Source organism: Rhinoderma darwinii, chromosome 1, assembly GCF_050947455.1.
Source record: "Rhinoderma darwinii isolate aRhiDar2 chromosome 1, aRhiDar2.hap1, whole genome shotgun sequence".
Lineage (NCBI taxonomy): Eukaryota > Metazoa > Chordata > Amphibia > Anura > Rhinodermatidae > Rhinoderma > Rhinoderma darwinii.
The window spans coordinates 142,190,923-142,211,139 of NC_134687.1; the positions used below are offsets into that span (position 1 = coordinate 142,190,923).

A 20,217-nucleotide genomic window follows, 5' to 3' on the forward strand; every position below is an offset into this window, starting at 1 on the left:
AGCGAATCCAAAAATGTTCGCATCTTACTGTACTGGATTTCCCTGTTCCTGCCAAGTTTTTTCTTCTGCGCATGGAATAACTATTAAAACTTTTATTTCAAGGTGTGTGGATAAACAGAAGCAACAGTGTATAGCGACTAAAATGAATTGGAAACACCAAGCTAGATAACTTGTGAGTGAATATTCTTTGTTCTTTATCTCAAAGCAGTTTTGCAAGTCACAATGATCTGCTTATAACAACAGGAGTTTCTCTAACTCCCCCAGAGTTTGTGTAAGAAGATCAAGATTTTCCTTGTGCAACATGTTCCGAATCCTGAGTAAAGAGAAGTGCTGAGTAATGCAAAGATTTTTTTTCTTGTGGCTGATGCAAACCTGGGGAATTTGCATCATCATTGGGCAGCAATAACCTTGTGTGACAGCAGTCTAAATGCCGTACAAATCATCTAACCCATGAGGAAGCTGACTTGGTCTCCAATGATAGGGCAGTGAGGAAACAGGTGTTACTGAGAAGCAAAGCCGCAGCTGCTACAAGTTGTAGTTTTAAGAAAGACTTAGTCTACCTGCACAGCACTTTGGTTTTTTTTTCTATTTCATTTTGATACCATTGTTCTTTTTAACCATGTATAAGAAATCCACCTCTGCTGATGTGTCTATGATATCCAAAGGCAGCTTCTACCCTGAAAATGAACCACAAGACCTGCTACCCTCAAAAAAGGGTAAAGAACCCGACAGGAAAGGGAAAGTGGTACTGAAAAAGAAAGTGACCTTGTTAAGAGGAATCTCTATAATAATAGGGACTATCATAGGAGCCGGGATTTTTATCTCCCCTAAAGGAATCCTACAACACACTGGGAGCGTAGGAATGTCCTTGATCGTGTGGACTGCGTGTGGCATCCTTTCGCTTTTTGGTAAGTGGCAGCCTGCATTATGCATTATTATATTGTAGATGTGTACTGTTACTATACATATGTTATTGGAAATCTTCTCAAACTTGTATGGATACACTAAAATTCACAGTAACTATAATATTAAAAGTTAGTTTGTACTGTTAGTTGCCTGAAGGACACAATAAAATGCAATATTAAGTGACTGTTCGTGACTTCACCTAATCATATTAGACTTTATATTCTATTTATACAATGATTAAGTTATGGTTTATTGAACTTATTTTGCTTTGTGTTAATATCCAGTTGATTTAATTTCATGCCAGATGTTTGTGAGATTGACTAATCCATAGGGACAGCCTTTGTGAGATATATGTGTTTATATATATATATATATATATATATATATATATATATATAGCAGAGTGTGTGTACATCTGTTTCTTACAGTGTAAGCTGCTATTAGTGTGACGTAATGAAGGTGTGTCAGTAAATACTAGGTCTTACCTTTGTTACATTAACCTACTCCTTGCCAAATTCTTTAACTACAGTCATTATGGAAATGTGGTTTAAGCGTTCCATACAGGAAAAAAATAAAGAATTTGAAAAGGAAGTAAAATGAGTGCACGTTAAGATTCTTACACGGGGGATGTTGTGTAACTGTGTGTATACACAGCAGACCATGTGGAAGTAGAAGTAGTCATATCAGTTATTTATTGTATGAATGGCATGTAGAGAATAGCTTCTGTGTATTACAAGACTGAGCCTAACCTACTGTATGACATTAAGGCCTTATTCACACGGACGTGTCAGTTTTGTGCGCGCAAAAAACATTGCGTTTTGTGCGCGCAAAAGGTACGTGTGGCATCAGCATATGGTGCATGGCTGTGTGATTTTCACGCAGCCGGCATCATTATGACACTCTGGTTTTATGTTTACAAACAGAAAAGCACGTGGTGCTTTTCTGTTTTCATTATTTTTTTTTTACTATTGTTGCGCGAATCACGCGCGACACCCGGAAGTGCTTCCGTGTGCCGTGCGTGCTGTGCGAAACACGGCCAAATATAGGACATGTCGTGAGTTTTATACACGGCATGAAATTCACTGACAGTCTGAACGGCCCCATTCATTAACATAGGTCCGTGCGACGCGAAAATCACGCGCGTAGCCCTAAATGTACAAACAAGGGGGAATTGCTTAATCAGATTCCTTGTGTATCCTTGGGACATGTCCGCACATAACGGAATAGCTGCAGAAAATTTCTGCAGCAATTCCATTGAAAGTAGCAGACATAATTTCCTGCGTTTTTTACTGCAGAAAACGGTGCGTATTTGCAGCGTTTTTCATAATGCTGGGACATGGTGACACCTCCTCTGAAAAACACAGCGATTCAGTCCACTTTCCGCAGCAGGAATTGACATGCTGCGGTCCGAAAAATACGCACCGCAGGTCAATTTCTGCTTGGAATATGTACGCAGCGTGTGGATGAGATTTGTTAAATCTCATCCACTTTACTGCTACTGTATTCTGCTGCGTATTTTCCGTCCGCAATTCCGAATGGAAAAAATATGCAACAATTCTGCTATGTGTGGACGAGCCCTTAGGGCTCATTCACACGAACATGAATCTCATCCGAGTGACGGCCGTTAAAACAACGGCCATCACACGGACCCATGTATTTCAATGGGGCCGATCACACGACCGTTGTTTTAACGGAGCATGTAATTGGTCCGTTGAAAAATAGGACATGTAGTCTGTGGGGGATCCGTGACAACGCGTCCCGCACGGGTCCTCCTCGGATGTGGAAAATGGCAGTTTTTCACGTCCGAGGTGGGCTACGTCCGTGTGAATGTAGCCTTCTTGTTCCCTCCTGTTGATGAACATTCCCATAATTCCCTCATTTTCTTTTCAGCTAGCCCATCTGCAAACTACAGGTTACTTTACTATAGTCTCTGTACCATGCATACCTTGTATATGGCTCTGTTCACACATACCTTTTGCGTATATGTCTGGAAAATCTAACATGTACACCAAACGCACAGTGCTGCGTATAGAAGACATGATAGCCGTTAGGCTCCTTCCACTAGCTCAGAGAAAACTGCTACTAAAGGCTATATACAAGTCATATAATGGTCAGAAATAGTGTACACACATATGACAGCTTATTCTAAAAGTCACCTGAAAAGTTTGGTGCGTTTTAAGTAATTATATAAAGTAAAATTAATTCAACAGCATTTCCAATAGTTTTATTGTATATAAGGATAACAGATCCTCTTAAACTGATTTACAAATTAATACCTGTACAATGGGTAAGGTTGCCTCCTCAATCCTGTGCCTGTGGAGATTAGTCTTAAATACATAAACCATGAACAATAAGATCCTTTATACTAAAAAGGTTTAAGGTTATTTCTAGAGCACTGACATATGTCAAAGTTCAAATAGAAGATTGGTTAGTATTTCATATTCAGGCCATGATACAAAGCAGCATTGAATCAAGATTACAGGTTGTTATAGTTTTCTTCCTCTCATCAATGTGCAGGTACCTATACAAGGAAAATGGCCTAATATCACATTGTATATGGACTAAAATCTTTGTTGCAGGGTAGGATAAGAAATCTTGTTAAAAGGTGAAGTCCAGCAGCCGGCATTTGTATGCAGTCGTCTTCCAAAGGCTACAATTGAACTGAAGGGATCTGTTTGATTTGCCAGTTGAACAACTTTTAACTTGTTGCATAACCTTAAAGCTGGCCATATACATTAGCTGTCAGTCCAACACTCCTCTGACCTCCGATAAACATGCATGCTCTGCCAATCAGAACGTGTATGTTAATTTCAGTGGGGAGAGGGGGTTTAAGCCGCTGCCAGACACCTCATGGAGCACCTTTCACGTGAACAAAGGATCAGGCAAACTGAAATCCAACATGCACAATCTTTCTTACCCCTGGGCTACTCCCTTAAACATTTGATTATTGGCCAATTCGAGCCAAATCGGCAGGTTTGGCTAACTTTAAACTAAGATCTATGGCCAGCTTTAGACCAAGCCGTTGGTCCAGTCTTGTTTGGTTGGTTCATATTAGCTACTATAAGAGTTGAATAACAAAAGAAAATCAAGGAAAATTTTTGACTCTAGACTAGAGATAAGTGTCTCGATTTTATCAAAATTGAATTTAGTCCCAATTTCCCAAAAGTTTTGGATTCATCAAAATCAGAAACTTTTGAAGTTCGCGGCACGCATATAAGGGCAAAATGGATCCGCTGGTGATCGTCAGCCACCATTTTACCATTTTACAGATTAGAAAAAGGGTCACAATGACACCTGGGTAGGCTTTTCTATAATGCCTTTCAGGCAACCCTAGCAAAATGCATTGTGGTTATTCCTCCCTCAAGCACAGCCAATCACGAGGGCTATAGGTGGATGACATTACTAATGCTGGCTTGGCATTAAACGGGTTGGCCACTTTATGGTTATTTATACTAATGTGTAGGAAACAGCAATATGTGCCACTTATTAATACATAGTATTTAGAAGATGAGCGACAATGTCTTCCTCTGTGAAGCGTCACCCCCTTGTTAGTACACCCTTTTCCACGGACTGTACGGCATTCCCGTTCTGAACAGGGCCACTGATGGAGGGGCATGTGATCAGCGGCCTCCATTGAATAACACTGCACATGGCACTTTGCTTGCGCTAGATTCTCTTGTCACGCACAGTACTATTCAATGGAGGACGCTGATGGATGTGTTTGGTCATATGGCCCTCCATCAGCGGCCATGTTCAGAGCGGGAGCGCCGTACAGTCCATGGAGAAGGCTGTACTAACAAAAGGGCAACACTTCAGAGAAGAAGACATCGACGCTGATCTTCTAAAAACTATGTATTAGTAAGTGACACATCAGATGTATCCTTCCTTATCTTTTCTCTTATCTCAACATAACCTGAGATGAATGGCGCAAGATGACCAGCTTTAAAAAGAAAAACAAACAACATAATTTTTCGATACTTTCAAGAAATCTACACCGTGTTCCAAATTATTATGCACATTGGATTTAAGTGTCATAAACATTTAATTATTAGTTTTTCAATTAAACTCATGGATGGTATTGTGTCTTAGGGCTCTTTGGATCATTGTAATCAATCTCAGACACCTGTGATAATTAGTTTGCCAGATGTGCCCAATCAAAGGAAAACTACTTAAGAAGGACGTTCCACATTATTAAGCAGGCCACAGGTTTCAAGCAATATTGGAAAGAAAAAGGATCTCTCTGCTGCCGAAAAGCGTGAAATAGTGCAATAACTTGGACAAGGTATGAAAACATTGGATATTTCAAGAAAACTTAAGCGTGATTATCGTACTGTGAAAAGATTTGTGGCTGATTCAGAGCACAGACGGGTTCGTTCAGATAAAGGCATAATGAGGAAGGTTTCTGCCAGACAAATTAATAGGATTAGGAGAGCAGCTGCTAAAATGCCATTGCAAAGCAGCAAACAGGTATTTGAAGCCGCTGGTGCCTCTGGAGTCCCGCAAACCTCAAGGTGTAGGATCCTCCAGAGGTTTGCAAGTGTGCATAAAGCTATTATTTGGCCACCCCTAAACAATGCTCACAAGCAGAAACGGTTGCAGTGGGCTCAGAAATACATGAAGACTAATTTTCAAACCATGTTGTTTACTGATGAGTGCCGTGCAACCCTGGATGGTACAGATGGATGGAGTAGTTGATGGTTGGTGAATGGCCACCATGTCCCAACAAGGCTGCGACGTCAGCAAGGAGGTGGCTGAGTCATGTTTTGGGCTGGAATCATGGGGAGAGAGCTGGTAGGCCCCTTTAGAGTCCCGGACGGTGTGAAAATGACCTCTGCAAAGTACGTAGAGTTTATGACTGACCACTTTCTTCCATGGTACAAAAAGAAGAACCGTGCCTTCCGTAGCAAAATTATCTTCATGCATGACAATGCACCATCTCATGCTGCAAAGAATACCTCTGTGTCATTGGCTGCTATGGGCATAAAAGGAGAGAAACTCATGGTGTGGCCCCCATGTTCCCCTGACCTCAACCCTGAACATTTGGAGCATCCTCAAGCAAAATATCTATGAGGGTGGGAGGCAGTTCACATCAAAACAAAAGGTCTGGGAGGCTATTCTGACATCCTGCAAAGATATTCAAGCAGAAACTGTCCAAATACTCACAAATTCAATGGATGCAAGAATTGTGAAGGTGATATCAAAGAAGGGGTCCTATGTTAACATGTAACTTGGCCTGCTAAGTTATTTTTTTATTGAAAGAGCTTTTGATCTCTGCAAATTACCATTTTAGTTCTCTTTACAACCTTTAAAATGTTTTGATCTTTGTTGTGCATAATAATTTGAAACAGTGCATTTTGAGTTTTTTACTTCTAAAAAAAAATCTGTTATCATTAGGAGATTTGTTCAATAAAATTTGCATTATACTCCAACGGTTGATGGCTTGAAGATTATACTGACTGTCATTTGCATCGACTATTTAGGAAAATCAGCGAAAAATAACATTTGCATAATAATTTGGAACGCGGTGTATGCTCTATGTGTCCATGTGTGGCTACCTAGTGGTTGTGATATGAATTAAGTAATGTCAAGGATTTTTCTAGCATGTCACAATATTGTTTTGAATTGGTTTCATGAGAAATTGGAGTCAATAATCAAATTCTAGCAACGGTAAGGGTAGACACATCTGTAATTCTGTTTCCCTTATATTAGTAAAAATAGACATAAAGTAGGCAACCCTGTTAAAAGAGGATGGATCCTAGAAACCATCTGAGAGTCAGACATGAGTTTTCAGGGCAAACGGGGCACTTGGGATTCGCAGCAAATTCAATAAAATCGGACACTAAGCTAATTTTGGGAAATTCGCTCGTCTCTACTTTGGACTATATATGAACATGAGAAACAAAAGCAATATTTGCTACGTACGGTGCTGTGAAAAAGTATTTGACCTCTTCCCAATTTCATTCTATTTTTGCATATTTCTCCCATTTGAATGTTTCAGATCATATAACTAGTTTTAATATTAGGCAAAGATAACACTAGTAAACACCAAATACCATTTTTAAACGAAGATTTGACTTATTGAAGGAAAAATGCTGTTCAGTTCTACCTGGCCTTATGTGAAAACATATTTGCACCCTTCGCTACTAAATCAACCAGTTAATCAAATTCATTTGACAATTGGGTTTAATTTCAGAACCACACCCAGGCAGGATTACTGCCTGACTTGTTAAATCTAAACATTACTTAACCAGTTCAGGACCGGGCTATTTTGAGCCTTCAGGACCAGACACAGTTTAGCCCTTTTTAGCACGTGTTAGTTAAATAGTTATAACTTTTTTATTTTTTGGGCTAACGACGTGATTTTGGCGATGTTTATTCCATAGACAATGCAGGTTTCTTTTTTTATTGTTTTTATACACATCCTTTTTGCTATTTTAGAATTGTATTCATAAAGTTTGAAAATAATAGTAAAAAAATAAGCTTTTTTACATTTCAGCTATTTTTTTTGATAATAACATAGTTTTACCCTAAAATAGACCTTGTGATTGTCATTGTCTACCGTAAATTTTAATATATTACATGTCTATATTAGGGTAATTGGGTCAGCGCTAGCGTTACAACAATGGTTGCACTTTAATTGACTTTTTTTTTATTACTATGGTCTGTCCCTCAAAGGTCAAAAAAGACCTTTGGGGAACTTTATATATATTTTTTCTTTTTTTTAGACCATGCTTTTCCACTGTAACTGGAGCTGCACAGCAGCCCCAGTTACAGGGGAAATCAGCCCTCTTATAGTGACGATTGTCACTAATAGGGCTGTGCTGGGTTTAGTAAGACCCAGCAGCAGTCTGTCACTAACGGCACCCGGCGATCATGTGACCAGTCACATGAACACCGGGAGGAATAGAGACAGCGGCGAGGCTGCTGCCTCTATTCCTATACACAGCATTCATTGAGCGCTGTGTACGAGTGATCAGAGAAGACAGAAGCAGCGAAAGCTTCTATCTTCTCCTCAGGGTCCCCGGCAGGCACTGACAGCCGGAGACCCGACATTCAGCTGCCCGATCGCTTGAGCAGCAAGTTAAAACCCGAGCCGTAAAAAGTCTATGGCTCGGGTTTTAAGGAAGCTGACCACTGGCCGTAAAAACACAGCCAGCGGTCGGGAACCAGTTAAATATAACTTGTCTAACAATGTGAGGCAGGCTAGAAGGTCTCAAAAATTAGCGCATGATGCCACATTCTAAAGAGATTCAAATACAGATGCCAAACAAATCCATTGCAATCTACCAGTTTGGAAAGGGATACAAAGCCATTGCTAAGGCTTTGGGACTCCAACAAACCACTATGAGAGTCATTATCCCCAAATGTAGAAAACTTGGAATAGTGGTGAATCTTCCCAAAAGTGGGCGGCCTACCAAAATTTGACCAAGAGGGCATCTACAACAAAAATGGTATCCATAGGAGAGTTGCAAATCGCAAACCACTCCTGACTGATAATAACTCAAATGCTCATCTCGCATTTGTTAAAAAAACAAACATCTAGTAGAACCCCAAGACTTTTGGGACAGTATTCTGTGGACTGTTGAGTCAAATGTGGATTTTTTTGGAAGACATGGGTCACGTTACATCTGGTGTATAAAATCGCATTTTCACCAGAAAAATACATCATACTAACAGTCAAACATGATGTTGGTAGTGTGATAGTCTGGGGCTGATTGGCTTTTTCAAGACCTGGACGACTTGTCATAATTGATAGAACCATGAGTTCAGCTCTGTGTCAGAAAATCCTGAAGGAGAATGTCCGCCCATCAGTTTGGGACTTAAGGCTCAAGCACAGTTTGGTTATGCAACAGGACAATGACTCGAAGCACACAAGCAAGTCCACCTCTGAATGGTCAAGGTTTCGGAGTGGCAGAGGCCTGACTTGAATCCCATTGAGATGCTATGGCAACAATGGCGGCTCATCATTGAGCATTTTGGGCGGCTGCCCCGGGCCCGAGGCCCCAAGTACAATGTGTTTTTGACAGCATTGTGTATGTCCTGTAAATGACCTGCAGACATAAAGGTGACATGACCTTATGTCTGCAGTTCTTGTTACTGATTAGAGACCAGCTGGTCACATGACCGCAGATCCTACAATAGCAGCAAGAGAGAAGACCGTGAGGTGAGCTGCTAGGTAAGTATAAGGGGATCATGGATTTGTTTAAGGGGTCTGGGGTCTGTGTTTAGGGGGTCTGTATTTAGGGGTTCTAGTTTGGAGTCTGTATTTAGGTGGTCTGGTCTGTGGTCTGTATTTAGGGGGTCTGGTCTGGGGTCTGTATTTAGGTGGTCTGGTCTGTGGTCTGCACTTTATTAGTTTAAGGGGGTCTGTATTTAGGGGGTCTGTATTAGTTTAAGGGGTCTGGGGGTCTGTATTTAGGAGGTCTGGTCTGGGGTCTGTATTTAGGAGGTCTGTATTTAGGTGGTCTGTGTTTAAGGGGTATGTATTTAGGGAGTCTGTATTAGTTTAGTGGGTCTGGTCTGTCGTCTGTATTTAAGGGGTCTGGTCTGGGGTCTGTATTTAGGGTATCTGTACTAGTTTAAGGGGTCTGTGGTCTGTATTTAGTGGGTCTGGTCTGTAGTCTGTTAGTTTAAGGGATCTGTATTTAGGGGTTCTGGGGTTCTGTATTAGTTTAAGGGGTCTTTGGTCTGTATTTAGGGGGTCTGGTCTGGGGTCTGTATTCAGGAGGTCTGGGGTCTGTATATTTAGGGACAGACAGTTCATGCTTAAAAACCCTCCAATATAGCCGGTGGCGCCCCTGTTACAGTGCGGCGGGTGGCACGCTGTGCGATAGCTCTGGTCGCACGTACCTAAGGCTGGCCATGCTCATGGGGTCCCGGAGGTCAGATCCCCATGATCAACAAGTAATGCCGCATCCTAACGATAGGCCATCACTTGTAATAGAGAGAAAGCCCCTTCATATTACTGCTTTGCATGATCCTTCAGTGTCTAAAGCCTCATTTAGTACATTAGTTTCCAGTACGAAATTATTTATGGTCCATTTAGGACATAAATAGTTTTTTAGACAAGTAATACAATTTTAGCAATACAATGTTTTAACGTGAAAGACAGTAGATATCTGCTTATCTCAAGATTTTAATTCATGTTGGGAATTTTTATAACTTCAAAGGCACTTCAAATCCCCAAAATGACCAAATTCTTATGCTTCGTTCACATCTGCGTCAGGGCTCCGTTCATAGGTTCCGTTGGAGCTTTCCGTGAGGGGAACCCATGAATGGAACCCTAACTGAAACAAACGGAAACCGTTTTCAATGGTGACAGATCCGTTGGAAATGGTTTCCGTTTGTCACCGTTGTTTAAGGGTTTCGTCGTTTTGACGGAATGAATAGCGCAGTCGACTACGGTATTGATTACTTTTTATCTATATTTTTTTAGTCTGGTGGGCATTTGTTTTAAGGGACTATTAGGGTATGTGCACACGATAACTGCATTTACGTCTGAAATTCAGGAGCTGTTTTCAGGACAAAACAGCTCCTGATTTTCAGACGTAAATGCATGTACTGGCGTTTTTCGCCGCGTCGTTTACGGACGTAATTTGGAGCTGTTCTTCATTGAAGTCAATGAAAAACGGCTCCAATTACGTCCCAAGAAGTGTCCTGCACTTCTTTGACGAGGCTGTAATTTTACGAGCCGTCTTTTGACAGTGACGCGTAAAATGACAGATCGTCGGCACAGTACATCGTAAGACCCATTGAAAGTAATGGGCAGATGTTTGCCAACGTATTGGAGGCGTTTTTCAGACGTAATTTGAGTCGTAAAACGCCTCCATTACGTCTGAAAATAGGTTGTGTGAACCCAGCCTTACACTGCACGAGATAGCTCGTTGATCGGCACTCGTTTGCTCCTATCACACGGAGCAATGATTGGATACGTATAGGGACGAGTGCCCGTTATTCCGATCACTTGTCCCCCTACATTTTCATCATGTCGGCAGCGCCTCTCCTTGATTACACAGGGAGATATGCTGCCGACAACAATGCTTTTTTATTCTGCATGAGCATTTGTACATTCATCAGCTGATCTTTTCCCTTATTAAACAGGTCAAGGATCGGGAACGAGCATTCATATGAACGTTCGTTTGCCCGATAATTGGCCATGTAATAGGGCCTTTACTCTTGGATGGCAGTGGTTTCTCTTATATAAAACGTTTGTTCAGTTTCTTATTGTATAAACACTGACCTTACTCAAGAGAGGTTATCATTTTTTGATGTTCTTAGAAGACAGGATTACTTTTCACAGGTGGCTCGATCACATAATCTGTTTGTTTTAAAATGGCTTCTTCAAGTTGACTTATTTGTCTTAATAAACTAGGTTTTGAGACATAGTGAGGACACAATGTTTGGTAACTTTAGCCTGATATGTAAAACAACATATTTCAAAGAGAAATTACCTTTTGTCACATCACTGTAGTTATAATTATTAACTTTTATTTAAGTCTAAATTCAGTTATGCTTATTGCGCATATCAATATTTTCACTGAATTTTCATACTCATTAGGGTGTGTTCACACTGCCTCAAAATCGATTTTTCCTGCCTGCAAAAAACTCTGATGCATTTTTTGCCGCGTTTTTCGCTGCGTATTTCATCCATTGAGTACCGCTGGCAAAAAACACAGCGAAAACCGCTTTCTCTGCCTCTCATTGATGTCAATGGGACGTCAGAGATGGAAACGCCTGATGAAAGAGCATGTTGCTTTTTTTTTTTTCCCGCAAGCTTTTTCTTCTTGCGGGAAAAAACGCCTCCGTCTCCCATTGAAATCAACGGGAGGCGATTTCGGACGTTTTTTTGGCACGGTTTCCGACCTGGCTTTCACGTCAAAAACAGCACCAAAAACCTCTGTGTGAACTGGGCCTTACCCTGTCTCATACTTGTTTTTTTTTTTAGAAACAATTTATTTTGTTATCCAGGTAAATGCCATTGATCTCTTACTAAAGGTTCAGTTTCATCTGTGCTATGCAAAGTTATAAGCAAAATTCCTTTTTTCACGTTCATTAAATTATATGTGATTACACTGTATTTTTTTTTAACGTTTATTTAAACTGTGCCTGGAAGCTCAAGACAATCTAAAAAGATTTTTTCTTTCTTTTTTACAAAAGACTTTAATTACTTGTGTCTCATTAGTAATCTCTCAGGGATAGTTTCTAATGTAGCAAATAATCCAAGTTATCCATTATTTCCCTTTTATTTCTTTTACTACTAAATAATTGCTCTTGTTTGTAGCTAAATGTTATATCTACTATGTTATCCCTAATGGAATGCTCTCAAGTAAATCCATAGACAAATCTAAAGAATTATATGACAGAAACATTTAGCGGCTATCTACTTGTAGAGAAGATAACAATGTGAGACACTAGAGAGTCAATAATCAGCCCTTCATTTTTTGGTCTACAGATAATTACTATTTGTTTTCTCGTTCTAAAAAACACAAAACTTTTGATCATGGTTCTTAAGAAACGCACATCAAGGGACATCTCTCTTCTCCCCTAACATATAAACATTGGTTCAGTGGTTAAGTGTCCTGAATGTAAAACAACACACTGAGCTCATAGTTGGAGATCATGATCCTGATCCAGATCTCAGTGTTAAATAAATATCAGTTCACTTCCCCAGGCAGAAAAGCTGTGCCTCAAAAAAACACTTGTAAAAATATTTGTGACAAACAAATGCAGTTGAACTTCCTCAGCATATAACATTCTTAACTCGCATTGGTCTGGACCCTTAAAGCAAAGCTTTAACCACTTTTGACAAATCTAATATCTCTTCAAGTCCTGTATATTATAGGGATTAGTGGTAGAAAAGTACATTAATAATTAGTATTGTTTATTAGATCAACAGTTGTATTAACTTGAACGTGGCAAATATACATACTTTTCTGATGCAGAAATATGCTAAGAGCACTACACTACAAAGTGCATTATTTAATTTGTTTTATATTAATAATATCAATATACTTTTAAAACGGCGCACGCTATATGCTAATTATTCATTAAAGGGTCATGGGGCCACTATCCCGAAGAGTCGCACAGGCCTGACTCCAAACCCAACTTTCCATGCTTGGTTGACATCCCCCTGGATGTTCTACATCACTACCAGTCTCCTCCAACTTTCTCGAAGGTGCCATTGCCTTTTACTCCATGGGCACGCACCTTGCAGCACTCTGCCCGGCTTCATCGCTGCACCGCGCATTCCAGGGGAGTACAAGGGTTGCGAGCTTGCGTATTTTCAACTAGTACCTCATGGTTATCATGAATATTTTTTCAGGATGCAGCTGGGCCTTGTTAATGATGGGGGAGAATGGTATGTCAGTGCTTGTTTTAGTGCACCTGATATGTACTGGGCAGCGTGCCTGATGGAATATGATAGGTGTAACTAATAGGCTGTAAACGAGCATGGTGCACCACACACAACCATGCGACTGGCACATCTATAGAAGCTATATCTGCGGGCAATGTCTATACTAAACAGCCACCCCCCTCATGAATATGAGGCGTGTGAGTGGCTGTTTTATCAGTATCTGCCCCAGTGCAATCTCCCTCTATATAGCAATTGTGGCCTGTCTGCATCCTGATGGGAGGTGGTGTTTTAACCTTTGAGTGTGTTTTTGAGTCAATTTATGTCCCTGTATCTGTTGTGACGATTTTATATGAGGAGTACAAAGCAACGGCGCATCCGCAAGAGTTGGAGGAGGCTGCTAGTGATGTAGAACAGACAGGGGATGTTAATCAAGATCTGGGGGGGTGCCATTTAAATTTTTGTTTCAGGCTGCAGAAAAACTAGAATCGGCCCTTCAGCCAATCATTGTCGTATGTGATTGGCGGCTTTATAGTTGTCCTGCAATCTCTGTTCAGTGCCTAGTGCCTTTTAAATTATAAATTACATCTGCTTTTCAGCCTTTTCTCTAGACATAATAATAAATAGTCAGACTTACTATACAAATGGTTATTCAGTTTGTTCGTTTTACATTTGAAACAATTATCATTAGGTTTTTCTTATAAATACAAGCCTGTAAACAGGGGATGTGCTGCTGACAGGATGCAAAATGTATGGGGACAAAGGCTCATATTAACGCTCATTCGTCCCCACATATTTTCCGATCATTGCTCCCTTTAAATGGACATATATAGCTACAAAGCCATGAGATTAGGCACCGTAATTAATGAAAATATAAAAAATACTTTGTTAATGTACAAACTGTATAAGACATATAAAAATGAGTCACACACTGGATTAGGCAACATCACCGAGATGAAACATACAGGATGTGAAAAAGCCATGCCAGTAAAAGTATACATGCAGAGTAAAGTGCATAGACCAAATATCATGCAAGGGAATAAGATGTAATCCCGTTAACAGTAAAAACAGATGTATACAAAATGAGGGATATCACCCAGCTATAGTGGTCAAATGTAAGCAATCAAAGGACTGTGTATGTAGGATTTAATTGGATAATGTATGTAGAACAAATAGCAAGTTTAAACAGACCCCATAAAAACATGAACATACAAGGTCAAAGCTCCATGATGCATACCCATGTGGATAACAAACCCAAATGAGGCCAACCTTGGCGCGCATATCTGCACAGCTTTCGTCTGGTGGTGTCTAATTTTGTACATATATGTATTTGTATATATATATTAAGTCACCCCTCACTGTAATATGTATCCCCTGTTCTCCCCACTCTCACTCCTTTTCAACTTACACACCCATATTTTATTCTAAGTTCTATGGCATTATAGGCCTACTCCCATATATTATCATATCCTTTTGTCTATGTGTACATCTGGTGCATCATAAGTAACCCCCATACACTATTTTCACTCTTATGTACACACTACTGTTTTTTGCAATCATATTATACTCAATTTAAGCATGGATTAATTGTATGTCACGTGACTACGTGATGATATCATCACGTTGGTAAAGTCAGCAGTCTGAACTGTGGGGCTGGCCATCAATACAGGTCATGACACTGTACAAGTTCCGGGGGTAAGTGCAATACTGCTGATTAGTTTACTGTGACATTAAGTACCTGAGTAGATGACGCCACCCCCAGATGAAGTCAGTGCCAAAATGCGCGTCGGGGTTGGCGCCATCCCGGTTTGTTATCCATATGAGTATGCATCAAGGAGCTTTTACTTTGCATGTTTATGCTTTCTTGGGGTATGTTTGAAACTTGCCATTTGTCCTACACACATTATCCCATCATATTCTATAGATACAGAATTTGATTGCTTACATTTGCCCACTATAGCTGGGGGATATCCCTCATTTTGTATACATCTGTTCTTGCATGTTTATGGGATTACATCTTATTCCCTTGCATTATATTTGCACACTGCACTTTACTCTGTATGTATACTTTTACTGTCATGGGCTTTTTTTTTTTTACATCCAGACGAGGCTGGACGCAGCCTGCAGGGCTTAGGAGGGAAGCCTCCATGACAGCCCTAGGAGGGAAAGGGTTAACTTTGTAGGGAAAGTTAGAGGTGGAGGAGGGACAGGGAGGAGTTAGGGGGCCGTTACGGAGCTTCCCGCTGTTTTTCGGCAGTGAGCCGGAAGCAGCGGGAGAAGTAACCACTCACCCAGTAAGCTCCCGTTGCCCCGCTCTGTTCCGTCATGTCTGAGGCTGATATGCTTGCGCGGCTGCGTGCCGCTGCTGTGCACCATGGTCCCGGTTGGTTGGAGGAGACCGTGGCTGCACTTACAATGATCCCCGACGCCGATTCGCCACGTCAGGCACGGCATATGAGGTCTGTTGAAGTGGGGGACAGGCTCCCCTCCCCCGGCCCCCTTCCTGGCAGTAATATGGCGGCGGGGGGGGGGAGTTTACAACACCCGCTCCTGCTCAGAGGAGGCAGAGAGCGTCGCCGGGGGTGACGGTGACTCAGGCCGGGTCTGCCCGTCGCTCCCGGCGGTCCCGACCTCCAGAACGCCTCAGCCCTGAGGTGGTCCCGCGGACACGGCGTCGCAGGGGGAGCCCTAATATGGACGCTGCAGGCCAGGCAGCTGGGGGGACCGCCCCTTCCCAGGCCCTGGTTCTCAGGGAGTCGCAGGCCGGGCTCCCTGTCACCACCCCCCATCAGATGCAAGATCGGGAAGACTAGCTACGGCCGCCCCGCCTGGTGATGCTCCGGCCAGGGGGCAGGCTTCATCAGGATCGTCGAGACGGACGCCTAGACCTGCAGCGACGTCGAGGCAACAGGTCCGGTCGGAAGTTTGGATCCCAGCGGTCGGGCGGCAGGTTGCCGGCCCATCTGCCAGCGCGTCATCATCCCCGGTTCGGAGATGTCGGTGGGATGGCCAGTCGTCGGCGAGAGAGGAGCTGGAAGACGGTGAACTGGACGTGTATCGGCGAGGGCAGGATGGTCCGGCTGACGGGAACACAGCGCCTGTGCAGCCCGGTGAGTGCATAACTCCATCTTTGTCGTATCCAGCGATTTTTATGTCGGGTGTCGGCAGGGGGGCTGCTAGCGTCGGATCGGTGGCCGGTAGTGGCGTGGGCGGGCGCGACGGCGCGGGTCTAGCGGACTTGGTGGGTTGCTTGCGGGAGCTGGTCGGGCGTCTCGATAGGGCGGCGGCGCCAGTAGTTACGGAGGTGTCCCCGGCGGTAGTTTGGGAGGGCCCCAGGGAAGTGGGATTGTTACAGGCGCGCCCCGTAATGGCGGCTACGGAGGCGGTCGCGGTGTCGGTACAGACCGAGGCCCAAAAAGACGGCGATCGGGTGCGTATTGATGATCGTGCTCGCGGGGAGGTATATGTTTGCTTTGAAGGTCCGTTGGGGGCGCACTTAAAGCAGGAGGTGCGTGAGCGTATTTGGAAGGACGAATACGTTGAGATTTTTTCTCTTCTGCCGCTTGCTAAATTCAATTTGGATAGGAGCAAGCGGGATGAGAGCAAGAAGGACGAGGAGGAGCGTCGGCGGTATAGGCTTATCCCGCAGACGTTCGTAAATTGGTCGCAGGCGTTCGCCATCTTAGCCAGTGTAATAGGGGAAAAGGCGCCGGAAAATTGTTCGGCGTTGTTTTGTTATTTTGACGCCATTGGGGAGGCTCATCGGGTGTACGGGGGGCAGGCTTGGCTCAGATACGATGAGCAATTCCGTCAGCGTAAAGCGGTTCGGCCGGCGATTCAATGGGACCAGAAGGATATTGCTCTCTGGTTAAGGGTCACGGCTCCGGTTAGGCAGCCCTTTCCCGGGAGCGTTGGCCAAGGGGGCCAGTCCAGTCAGGTCGGACAGGGCGGTGGGGCAAAGTTGGGATTCTGCTGGCAATTCAACGATGGCCAGTGTAAGTTCGGGGCCACGTGCAAGTTCAAGCACGTGTGTTCGGAGTGTAATGGTGCATCCCATGGGGCGGCAAAATGTATGCGGAAAAAGAGGTCAGGGAACCAGTCCTCCTCGGCTGGTCAAGGGGTTGTCACCGGTGAGGGTGGAAAGGATGGCCCCCTATCTAAATGAGTATCCGGATAGGGCTGCGGCGAAGTTGCTTTACGAAGGGTTTAGTGTTGGTTTTATTATTCCTCCGCCTCCTTATGAGGTCCCGGTTACGCGGAGGAACCTTAAATCGGCCTACTTGCATGCTGAGGTCGTGTCGAAAAAGTTGTTTAAAGAAGTTTCGTTAGGCCGTATGGCGGGGCCTTTTATTGATCCGCCAATAAAGGATTTAGTTGTGTCCCCATTGGGTATTGTTCCAAAGCGCGAGCCCCAAAAATTCCGGTTGATTCAGCACTTATCGTTTCCCAAGGGTTCGTCGGTAAATGACGGGATTGATCATGAGTTGTGCTCCGTAGTGTATACCTCATTCGATAAAGCGGTTGGGTTAGTTCGTGCTGCGGGTCCAGGCGCGCTGCTCGCAAAAACCGACATCGAGGCGGCGTTCAGGTTGTTGCCAGTTCATCCAGAAAGCCAACGGCTGTTGGGTTGTTTTTGGAATGGGGCTTTTTACGTGGATCGGTGCCTTCCGATGGGGTGTTCCCTTTCTTGCGCGTACTTCGAGGCTTTTAGTAGCTTCGTGGAGTGGGTGACGAAGGGTGTAGCCGGGGTCGATTCGTTAATACATTACTTAGACGATTTCTTGTGCGTCGGCCCGGGGGGTTTGCCGGTTTGCGGTAATTTGCTTCATGCACTGCAGAAGGTTGCGAGGGATTTTGGGATCCCTTTGGCGCCAGAAAAGACTGAGGGCCCGGTAACGACGATTTGTTTTTTGGGAATTGAGATAGATTCGGTGGCTATGGAGTGTCGTCTTCCGATGGATAAGTTGGGGGCTTTGAGTCAGGAGGTACGTCGGGCTTGCAAGTTAAAGAAAATTACGCTGCGGGAGATTCAGTCGTTGCTGGGGAAGTTGAATTTCGCCTGCCGGATTATGCCAATGGGGAGGGTGTTTGGTAGACGGTTGGTGGCGGCTACGGCGGGAGTGCGTGCGGCACATCACTTTGTACGGCTCAAGGAGGAGCATCGGGCTGATTTGCAGGTATGGGATGACTTCTTGGGCCAGTATAACGGTCGGTCGCTATGGATGGCTCCAGCGCAGGATACGAGTGATTTGAATATTTTTACGGATGCAGCTGGAGCGGGCGGTTTTGGAGCTTATGGGGGGGGTCCGTGGTGCGCGGGTCAATGGCCGGCTAGCTGGGTGTCCAGTGGACTCACGCGGAATCTGGCCCTGCTCGAGCTGTTCCCCATCGTGGTTGCGGCGACCATCTGGGGGGACAGGCTCAGGGATAAGAAGGTTCGTTTTTACTGCGACAACATGGGGGTGGTGCTGGCCATTAACAACATCACGGCGTCCTCTCCTCCGGTAATTCAGTTGTTGCGACATTTAGTGTTGGTGTGCTTGTCATTGAACGCGTGGGTGGTGGCGGTGCACGTGCCGGGGGTACGGAATTGTATCGCTGATGCTCTTTCTCGCTCGCAGTGGGACCGGTTTCGGCAATTGGCACCGGGAGCGGAACGTCTCGGCGTGGTCTGCCCGGAACATCTTTGGGATCTGGTCTCGGCGCCGTAGAACGATTGGTGGAAAGGTCGTTGGCGCGCTCAACGTGGAGTGCTTATTCTGCTTGTTGGAGGCAGTGGGAGGAGTGGGTAAGAGAGTTGGGTGACGTCAACACGGATAGAGACAGGTTGGTGGCACTTTTGTACTGGTTAGGGGACGCCTGGGAGGCGGGGTTTTCATTGGCAAAGGTTAACCGTTTCATGTCGGCGGTGGCGTTTGGTTTCAAGTTACGGGGCTTTAGGGATGTGTCTAAGGAATTCTTAGTGGGGCAGGCTTTGAAGGGTTTGCGCCGAGGTAGGGTCGAGGCGGATCGTAGAAGGCCTGTGTCGTTTTCTCTGTTGAGCTCTTTGGGCGGATCATTAGCATCGGTCTGTCGTTCTTCGGCCGAGATGAGGTTGTTTCGGTTAGCTTTTTCTTTGGCGTTCTTTGGGGCATTTAGAATCGGCGAGTTGGTTTCGCCGAGTACCAAGCAAGCTGGGGGGTTGAGACTGAGAGACGTGAGCATATATACAGATCGGCTGGAGGTATGGTTGCGTCGGTCAAAAACTGACCAATTAGGAAAGGGGAAGCTGATAGTGTTGTTCGCTCTCCCGGGTTCGGCTATGTGCCCGGTGGCGTGCAGGCAGGGTTTTAAGCCACAGGTGGGGTCTCCGGAGTTGCCATTGCTATGTCACGAGGACGGGTTATTTTTGTCTAGATTTCAATTTAGAGCTGTATTCAAAAAATGTTTGGCGGCGGTCGGTGTCGCGGCGGACGCGTACTCATCTCATTCCTTCAGGATCGGCGCAGCAACGGAAGCAGGGCGCTGGGGGTTGGATGATGAGGGGGTGCGGCGCATCGGTCGTTGGGAGTCCAACAGATTTAGGTCTTATGTCCGCCCCCATCTGTTATGAGTTTTGCTGTTTGCACTTATAAGAATGTTTTGTGTGGTGGTATTTAACTTGCTTTTCCGTTTCAGATCCGCCTCCGTGTTTGGTGTGGTTGCTGGGCCACTCTTACGTGCAATGGGGGGCTTTGAGGGCGGACGTCCGCCCGGACGGTCGCCAGTTGCGCATTCCGCGACAGGATGCGGTTTTGCATTGGCTGGGATTTAGAGGTATGTCGTGGAGTAGGGTGTTAGCAGAATTCCAGACATATGCCCGGCTTGATAGGGTCCCGGAGATCTTGGTCTTGCACGTGGGTGGGAACGATTTGGGAGTCCGCCCTTTTCGTGAGTTGGTGCGGGATATTAAACACGATATGTTGTGTTTGTGGGTTTCT

The 20,217-nt window shown here is 44.3% G+C and overlaps 1 protein-coding gene across 1 annotated transcript in view; it reads left to right on the forward strand.

Moving 5' to 3' along the window:
- The first annotated feature begins 282 nt into the window (after positions 1–282).
- Positions 283–20,217, forward strand: part of SLC7A11 (solute carrier family 7 member 11) — a 262,008-nt gene continuing 242,073 nt past the window's right edge. The window contains exon 1 of the mRNA XM_075860442.1: positions 283–908. Within this exon, the coding sequence (XP_075716557.1) occupies positions 620–908 (289 nt within the window). The 5' untranslated portion in view covers positions 283–619. The remainder of the gene's footprint in view (positions 909–20,217) is intronic.